Consider the following 9,760-nt stretch of genomic DNA (forward strand, 5'->3'; position numbering starts at 1 on the left):
GATGCTCTTTTACGGTTTTTGTCACTGACTTGTCTTTTGGCCACACAGCTTGCAAAAAAATAGGGAAATCAGCCAAATGGAAAACACCCTAAAATCGTTTTCAGCTCCACAACGCTGTGCTTTTATCAGTGGGCTGCTTTTTCTTTTTCACCCTGTTCCCTCAGCGGCTGCTGCCAAACTGGCACTCACTCTGCCCCTGAATACTATTAAACGGTTTCAGCAGTTTGAAAACTAGTCCAGGCTGTTGGCTATCAAACACACACACACACACACACACTCATACATTCCCAGCTGCTTGTGCTTACAGGTCTGCGAGGGTGTTGTGGAGTGGGAATTGCATTTTGTGAGAGCTGACAATGTGTGTATAAGCATTATGTGTTCTCGGCTGGAACATGTCTCTGTGTTTGTCATCTCTCTCCAGGACACAAACCCAGTTGGGGTGTTGGCACAGCTGGATTTAAGGCTGGGAAATCAAATCTAAAATTAAATGCAAAAAAGCAAAAACAAAATTCCTCCTGCCTCCCGTGTCTTCATTTGAGACTTTGATCACTACGGATTCCTTTCTGGTGAACAATGTTTTCCCTGTCTTTTGCACAAGTGAGTGAAGTTTCAGGGTGTGGTTTTTGAATACATCTGTCTTTTGGGAAAGCGCAGAACGCTCACACTCAGACATGTTGAAAGTGTGTGTGAAGTCAATTTCATGAATGTGCTCGTATAAAAAACCCTGTAAAGATTAAAACCACACGGTGTTTGAATCGTGGAGCTTTGGGAGGAAATTTTTTTGCTGAAAAGCGCTGTTGTTGCTCAAGCTGCTCCTCTTTCCACATTCCTTCTCTCTCAGGCACACGCCCTATGACAATGAAAAAAAAGGAGAGAGAGAGAGAGAGAGAGGGAGAGAGAGAGCTGGTTGGAGTGAGAAGTTAAATCACGGAAAAGATATGTGTTGCTGCTTAATCCAGCCCAGGACTGAAGAGGAGGATCACTGAGAGAGAAGGAGCACACACACACTCACTCGTCTTTTGTTCCCTGACATAACGGTGAGTCTGCTTTATTTTCCATTTTCTCCTCATCCCTCTCTTTCTGTGATGTCATGTTCTCATACTGAGTCCAAATTGCTTCAAAGTGACATGTTTAGCTCCTTTCCTCCACCGTGGCATCAATGTTGTATCAGCAGGGAGCGTCTCTCTCTATTGTCACTGCCCAGCTTGGTGGACACAGGGATCGGGTTCCTCTTGGTAATCTAACGCCAATCCCTGTACACGTCCAGAGAAACCGGAGGCTCGAGTAACGTTGACTTATTTATTTGTTGTGTGTCACTCCTGCCTCTGGCCCTCTACAAATTGTCAGGATTAGTTGGGGCTAAATGTAAATGTAGGACGCGGACAAACCCCCCCACCTCCCCCTGACGTTTCTGGTTTTGCGCACGGCGCGGACTGGCTCTGGTCACGGGCCTGGGCGCACCGCCGAGGCCGGGCCGGGCCGTGCCAGGCCGTTACCACCCCGGGAATCAGTCACCATGCGGCGGGCTGCTGTGGCTTAGTCATCGCGGTCTTATTTAGGATTATCAGTGCGAGTGATTCACGTTGAAATGAGACAGGAGTGGCTCGTGACGCGCAGGGCAAGCAGCCACCTGGGCACAGACAGGTAACAGGACGGAAGTGAGTCAGTCCCACCTGATGCAAATAGCACGAGTGGATCTGATCAGGGATCGATCCTCGTCCGCATGAGGACCCGTGGTGGTCGGTGGTCGTTAAGAGTGAGGTGTCACTACCTGCTCCAACGTTGTCTGGCACTAGCTCTGTGGGAGGTGACCTCATCTGACATACTGGTAAACTGGTTTGTACGATCCCAGTCATCTGCACGTGTTCTTGGGCAAGACTCTGAACAACTGGATTGTCCGGTGGCCCGAAAGAGCTCAACGCACTGCAAATGGAAAAAAGTGCAAATGAAGAAAACAGTATCAATTTGAACTTCTGCAAAAAGTTACCACAAAATCAAACTCAGAAATGCGCTGCAGATAAAAAAGTTTCCAGGGGAATTCAAGAAAAGTATGAACCTGGCTGTAGTTCAGTTCTGTGTGACTTTATTAAATTCTTCGACTCATCAGTGGTGATGGAACTGCTCCTAGAAAAAAGTGCTTTATTAATACAGACCATTTATCATTTATAATATCCATGACTTAATTGAATATGTCTGGGTGGTGTGCAAACAGGATTTGGTTAATTTCAAGCAGAATGCAGAATCTCTGGCTCACAATTAAAACACCAATGACAGACAATATATCTCATATTCATTAATATTAATTTAACTGTTTAACCAGATAAATCCTATTTGGATTTGAAATGTATGTAACAAGCAAGAGAAAGTAACACCCACTGATAAAACTTATAATAATATTAAATAACTCCCCCCAAGGTCCAACAGTCTCCTTATGAAACCACATCAAAATGAACTACATCTGTTTTTTCATTTGGATTTGCACCAACTTGCACACACTCGTGTGCAAGTTAACCATTGCTTAAACATGCCGGATTTCCCCCCCATTAAAATCCATCAATCATTCCTCACAAAAGTCTCATGGGTCATTTGGGTCAAGCCTCTCTCCTCTTTTTGTGGAATCCTGCTGACGAACTAAAAAACAAACACAAAAAAACTTGGTGGAGGTACTTGTATATAGTATATTGAAAGATCAATGACAGTATGAATTCAAATCTTCTTGAAAGAACCAGAATCCATCCATGCATGCAACCTCGATCAGCCACTGTTTATCCTGCCAGGGTTGTGGGAGGAGCTGGAGCCGATAGAAACCGAATCCTTAAGCAATTTCCCTTAATTTGATATTGCTCAACTTTTTCACCAAATTACCACGAAATGTTTGAATAACCAAATTCCAAACCAGTTAGAGCAGCAGTTTCCAGTCAGGATCATAATAAAATCCAGGCCCTGGCTGTGTAGCTTTTAAAAATGAAGGTTGAAAAGAAATGGTTAAAAGTATGGCTCTTCTTGGTTATCTTGTGACCATGAGTTCTATTTATTTTGAATACGTCTCGAGGCAAAAAGACAGGAAGCCACAAAGTGAGCCTGTGTCTGGTGCAAAACTTACAAAAATGCCACACATGCAAATGTTCAAATAAACACAATGTAGCAGGCTGAACACAAGCTCTCACCACACTTCAGTCATTACGATCACCACTCTATCTGAGTGCTGTGAGGCCGCCTCCTGCTCTTATCACGCAAACACAACTACATGCTTCATTCTGCCCCATGTGGAAGATCTGAGGCCTCCAGTTCTGACTAAATGCATCTTGGTTTCATGTTATCTCAATACACAAGAGACTCTTATGGATGGTGCAGGCCTGTCAGACATTTTGATGTAAGGCCTGTACAGACACTCACACACACACACACACACACACACACACTGGTCTGCCTGCTCCTCTGCTGCTGTTTGTCTTGTCGGGGGTGTTTGGAAGGTGCTGGGGCAATTACAGTAACCTATTAAATAGTGATGAACAGCATGCTGATGACAGATGCTCACTTCAATGTAGGAAAGTGTGTGAGTCTGTGTGTGTCTGTGTGTGTGTGTCTGTGTGTGTGTCGTGCGTGCGTGCTGGCATGGCAGGGAGACATGAAACCGAATCCAGGGTTTGGGTGCCTGCTCTCACTCACCCAGTAATTAGGTTAATGCAACAGAAGTCCTAATTTGTGTTGGCCTTTTTAGATATCTGCGTGTGTGTTAGTGTGTGTTTCTGTCTGTCTGTTTGTACGTATATGTGTGTTGCATAGTGTGAGCATCGAAGCGGGACATCTGTGTCAGATGGAAGATTTACCAGCTTCTGCAGTTCAGGCCCCGATCACCATCATCATTAGCCGTCCTGTGGATGCCTTGTGGTAGTTTCCAATACACACTGGAAATCCGGCAGTAAGGTCTCGCCCCACATTGATACTTATCAACTCAACTCAAGTATCCACAGCGTTAGTCGCTGCCAATGAAACACCACAAATTGGCTGTGCTGGGTTCTATGATCTGTTCCCAGATCTGTTTTTTTTTATTTTCGACAGCAATTAGTTTTAATTTGTTGCAGAAGAATGTCACAGTCAATTCAACGTGACATGGAGAACGCATTTGTGCATCGCTTTATGACTCAGTACATTATATATTCCTCAGCAGATATTAGTCATGGTCTAACATTAGCAGTGCCCGGCATGTTTGTCAGCAGGACATTGAAACAGAAACAGCTAAATGGAATCCAGCCATTATCAGTTTCATTATTTACACATTTTGTCTGTGACAGGTCAAAACTTTCCCTGTGTAGGTCGATCAATGTTAATCAACAGTACGTATACCGACGTTTAGTCACTTCTCCGGTGTGTGTGACAAACTGATAAGGTGCATGGAATCGGGATGTGGCCATTTGACACCCAATGAAAGCATAGATGTTGTTCCTGTGCATCCAGCGTGTCCAGCAGTGAGTGACGTGAATCAAAACTTCATTCTGCCTCAAGTCAGTTCAGACGAGGACATTGGTTCAGGCTCACAGCTTCCCTCAGTCACAGCAGCGTTGGATATTTGTGCTCAGACTAGTTAAGCCCAACAGATCTCAGCTGAAGGGGCCCACGTCACGTTCTTCAGCTCACACACAGCCCAGTGTGTAGTGTGTTCACACAGTGTGAGCGGAAGTGTGTGGCAGCAGACGGACAGCAGGCAGCAACTTGAGCCTGCGGCCTCCCGCTGGCTTCTGGGGATTAGATGTCCACCGTCAGAGATCACAGCTCCCATTGTGCTTACCTCAGAGACTCCCCTCCTCTTCATCCTCCCAGTGCTCCCTCGCTCTTGCTCTCTTTACCTCGGAGAGCCTCCAGGCCCCTCCCCCCTCTGCCCCTCTTCCTCTGCCCTGACATCACCTGTGTGTCTCACCTTTCTGACATGTTTGTGTTCAGAGGACAGATCCAAACAGATCCCGTTCAAAAACACTTTCATCATGTGGTCTCACTAACAACAAAGAACGACATGTTCTATCAACGTTTCTCACCATTTGGGGGTTAAATAATAACTCAAATTCTTTTACTTTTTAATTGCTTTATTAACTGTTATTATAACAATATTCTTAAAATGTAATCATTCAATTTCCTGTCAATATGAATCCATACATGAATGTGTTAATCTTACTAGCACTCAGTTTAACTACTTTACATAATATAATGATTGCATATTATGAATTGTGAATAATTCCTAATCTCGATCATTCAGCTGCCAGCATTCCAAAGTAATTATGCACATCTCTCGGTTCTGCAGTGCAAACAGATGATGCACCAAATAACTGAAACAAGCAGTTTGTCCACCCGGAGCCCGATGTGAATAAACCTCATCAGGACTGCTGCTGTTAAAAAGAAGGATTGTAATTAGGAGGCCTGATGCCTGAGTGTCTGAGATACGAACATATCTCAATTCTCCTCTCCACCTTTTTGTCCTTGCCTCTCACTCTCTGTAGATATGGAGTCTGCAATTAAGACGTTGGTGACCACTTTCATCAGTGCTTCCAAGGGTAAGGAAAACATGGACACCAAATCCTTCCAGAAGATGGTGAGTTCACAGCTCTCCAACACCATGCAGGTAAGGACCTACGTCGTTATTTTTTTTTCTTGCACACTTTTTGAAGGAAATTATCCAAGAAAGTATTTTCCTATGCAATAATTCCTGTCCGTGTGTGTCTGTTTTTGTGTGTCTTGCTCAGGACACAGACAGCAGCTCTGCCATTAAGGAGATGCAGCGGGGCCTGGACGCAAACAACGACGGGAAGGTCAGCTTCCAGGAATACCTCACGCTGATTGGCTACCTGGCCAACAGCATCAGTCAGAATAAGACAGGATCCCCCTCGGAGGCATCGTAGACGCTTGTGAAGCCGCTGCGTTTGATGGATTTGCAAATGATCCGCCTTTGCTCTCTCTTTTCTGCACCTTTTAAGTATCTTTTCTCCATTTGAATGTTCCAGCAACCATCCAGTGTACCTGTTCACCGTCCATTATCATCTCGACCCACCTAAATCTAGCAGTTGTGTAACGCTCTGACCTTGAATGTCTGCCCAAGTCTATCTCTTCAGTCACATCATGGTCTCCTGTGTCAAGGACACATTGAAGGACTCTGAGCTGGGCGTGTATTTGTCATGCCATTTACACAAAGGATACCGACCATTTTTCCAAAAATAAAAGCTTTATATTAAAACCATGCTGTGTGTACGTTTTCATTAGCATTTCATCAATGAGCAACCTATTCCTGTTCTCTGTTGTCCTCCTTTGTAATGCTCCAGGGAAACCAAACACAAACGCTGTACTCATGCAGTGGTTTTCCTGACATGGCTTAACAATGACCCACAGGCACCAATGATACCCGATGATACCTGCTCCTTCCGTAGCTGCCGGCAACACTTGCTAAATTTAGCCGTGACAGTCAAACTCAGCAGCTTTTAGATGCGCCAGCTAACGCAACCGGATCCCGACAGTATACGCTTCCCATTGTGTGCCATCTTCCACTCTGCAACACTATACATATAGACATATGGTGCATTCAAGCGTGCACACAACACTGTGCTCCCCCAGTCTCACAGACACAATACACTGCAGCAACAAGAGGATGCTCTTATACAGTCTATGGCAGCAACTGGGCTTCTACATTAGATTCGATCATGTTTGCTTTATAATTACAATCAGAGATCATTCAATCAAGTGAACATGATTATGTGTTTTTCCTGACATTCATTTTCTTTTCACTGAATCCATTATATCGCTTTAAGTCTGACGGATAAATGACATGAATTGTTAGCTTGTCCAAATGCGTTTGTGTTCAGAAGTTGCGTGTGTGTTGTGCGCGCATGTTGCATGTTTTGAGGTATTTGAGAAAGTGCGCCCGTGTGCGTGTGTCACCTTGAATGAACATGGCTGCCTTTGTGTGTTAGTCTTTGTATTAGGATTTTTCTGCATGGCTTGCCAGGTGTGATGGATCCATTCAACGCCGCAACACTACTCCTTCGGATACTGTATCAGGCATGACTCGCCCCTCCTCCTGTAAACATCTCACCCCGGCGCTCACCTCCCCTCTCTGCTGATTAAAATCTGACACATGGGGAGAGCTGTCAATGTGTGTTCATCTTTGTCTCGGATCAGTATTTATTTAGGCACTCCCTTCGAGCTGTCCCTCTGTTTGACATGAGGTAATAAAAGCGGTTGCACAACAGCATAGCAGGATAATCTGCTATCACAACAGCAAGCTGCAAAGCAAGACATATATGTCATTGCCACTGCACTACAGCTCAGTGTGCTGCTGGCTTCAGGGAGATTAAATCAACAAAGTAAGAAGTTAGAGACTAATTCTTTCTGCCTGAACTGGTTCTTTACACCCAGTAGCTGCTGGGAGATGTACCTTCCACGCAAGGGATCATTTGAGTATAAGAAGAGCTGGTTTGTGGTGTGCATTGTGGTCAAATTAAGGCCACATCAATTAACCCAATGTCTTTCTGCATTAGTGCCATGCGTGTCAATATGGCTCTTAACGTGTTCGATGGGGGGGGGGGGCGGCAGGTGGGTCTTACCTTCGTCCGCTCTGAGGTGTCTGATGAGTAAATGGAGAAGGAGAAGGAGGAGGGGGGATGGGGGGGGGGGGGGGGTGGGAAGGAGCAGAGGAGTGTCAGGTGGAAGGAGGGAGACGGGAGGAAGGGAGACGTGGGATGGGTGGAGTGAGGGGTGTATTTAAGACGTGGTCCCCCTCATGCTCCTCATCATCGCCTTCCACCTTCTCTCACTGCACCTGACCCGCTGGCCAGCACTCGTCCTCCTCCTGTCAGGTAAGAAACTCCGAAGGATGCAGAGAACAGATTTCCACGCAGAATGTTTGTCAACGCATAAACATAGAGTTTTAACAGGGGCACTTGTGCAAGATGTTTAGCTTGGAGGTCCTTGTGCATATTGACGACAAAGACTCGAACTTCAGGAACATTAAATAACCGTGTTAAAAAAATCTCTTTCTTGTAGTTTTTCTTTTACATGGGGTGCATGAGGGTAGACTGAGGTAAGAAGTGACTGACGGTTAGGTCACAGCTCAGAGGTGATGTAGGTGCAGGAGAGTAAGGGACCTGTCTCCGGTGCAGGTTTCCTTCCATCCGGTGGAGCTAAAGTAAAAGCCGGATCAGGTTGCTCCTGTGTGTACTGGTTACATCTCCTCCACTGGTTCAACTGCCTTACCAGCTTAGAGTTTCACTCTTATCAGCTGGCTCACATGTCCGGCCTCTGACTCCCAGAGGTCCTCTTCTCTGGGACAAAGCAGCAAAACAGATCGGGGATCTGTTTATCTGTGGCACAATCTTATCAGGACCACTGGCAGGGAGGAAACACTCCCGATGAGCAGAAATGTTAGAGCAAACTTGACTCCGGGGCTGTGCAGGGAGCTCTGACTCTGCCAAATACCTCATCTGTCACTCGATAGATATGCTCAGACACCATCTGTTTGCGGCTGCTTGTTTTTCCTCATGCCTTATCTATCTGTCACTCCTTCTGGCTCGAGTTTCTAAGAGAGAAACATTGTGCGTGCATGCATTTGTTTATGCCAAAAAGCATTAAATCTGCATTGGTTCGCAGCAGACTTGTCCTCCATGCTTGAGAGGGCAGATTGTGCATGCAGCGTGGAGCGCTCACACAGTCTCCTCATCCCTTCTTTCTCTCCTCTGCCTCTCCAGAATGTCTTTGCCCAACTCAGAGAACGCCTCCAGCCTGGAGAACGCCATGCAGCTCATGATCCAGACCTTCCATAAGTACTCTGGAAACGAGGGGGACAAATATACGCTGAGCAGGACTGAGCTCAGAGAGATGCTTACTGCAGAGCTCGGCAACTACCTGGGGGTAAGGAGCGTGCAAGTGCAAGCGTAAGAACACAAAATGCACACACAGGTTTCATAGATAAGGCCTGATTTGTATTTTATACCCTCGCCCCTGCAGAATGCACAGGATAAGGAGGCAGTGGATAAGGTTATGGGAGACCTGGATTCCAACAACGACGGGGAGGTCGACTTCACCGAGTTCATCATTCTGGTCGGAGCCCTCACCGTAGCATGCAACGACTTCTTCCTGGACTTCAACGACAAGCAAGAGAAGAAGAAGTGAACGCCCTCGGCACGAAGACGCCCACTCCGCTAACCTGCAAGGTCCAGGGAAGAAACAGTTTGGACAGGAGAGAGGGAACATCCTGTCGTGGGCGTCATGGGCGTCACATGCCACAAATACACATGCACGCACGCACACACACACTAAGACACACACAACCACACGCACACACAAACAGTGGGTGTTTGTGTATTTGTCTGCTATTACCCATCAATCCATTAAAAGCTGTATCTTTTGCAATGTGAAAACCTGGAGAGTTTACGTTTGTTTCAGCACCGGTCATTGTTGAATATGCGAACACATCTCTGTATTTTGTAACACATTCAAACTTAAGGAATTCCCCCCTGGAAAGAATAAACGTGACCTTTTCTCTAACGATACCATGTGGGTTGAACTTTATTACAGCAGTGACACATGACGGGCACCAGGTGGCAGCAAGTGGCCCTCGTGCGAATCTCGCAGTTGTGTCAGGGTTATTCCAACTGTGGATGGAAAATAGATTTTGGGTCAATCACTGGCAATATATCAATGTTATAATACCAATGAGGTTTACATTAACATATTGCTGTCCTCTTTGCTTTAAAACAAATCAAAGTTTGACAAGAACAGG

General features: G+C 45.8%; 2 protein-coding genes across 2 annotated transcripts; both read left to right on the forward strand.

Annotated features, from left to right (window-relative positions):
* The first annotated feature begins 875 nt into the window (after positions 1 to 875).
* si:ch211-105c13.3 (uncharacterized protein LOC325758 homolog) lies at positions 876 to 6,226 on the forward strand. Its single transcript, XM_053432508.1, has 3 exons — positions 876 to 1,037; positions 5,493 to 5,614; positions 5,736 to 6,226. Exons 2-3 carry the CDS (start codon positions 5,495 to 5,497, stop codon positions 5,889 to 5,891), a joined length of 276 nt encoding a protein of 91 aa, XP_053288483.1. The 5' UTR covers positions 876 to 1,037; positions 5,493 to 5,494; the 3' UTR covers positions 5,892 to 6,226.
* Positions 6,227 to 7,738: 1,512 nt separating this feature from the next.
* s100t (S100 calcium binding protein T) lies at positions 7,739 to 9,530 on the forward strand. The gene is made up of 3 exons (XM_053432509.1): positions 7,739 to 7,838; positions 8,727 to 8,889; positions 8,986 to 9,530. The coding sequence occupies exons 2-3, from the start codon at positions 8,728 to 8,730 to the stop codon at positions 9,148 to 9,150; spliced, it is 327 nt and encodes a 108-aa protein (XP_053288484.1). The 5' UTR covers positions 7,739 to 7,838; position 8,727; the 3' UTR covers positions 9,151 to 9,530.
* The last annotated feature ends 230 nt before the right edge of the window (positions 9,531 to 9,760 follow it).

This window comes from Pleuronectes platessa, chromosome 10, assembly GCF_947347685.1.
Source record: "Pleuronectes platessa chromosome 10, fPlePla1.1, whole genome shotgun sequence".
NCBI classification, from domain to species: Eukaryota; Metazoa; Chordata; class Actinopteri; order Pleuronectiformes; family Pleuronectidae; genus Pleuronectes; species Pleuronectes platessa.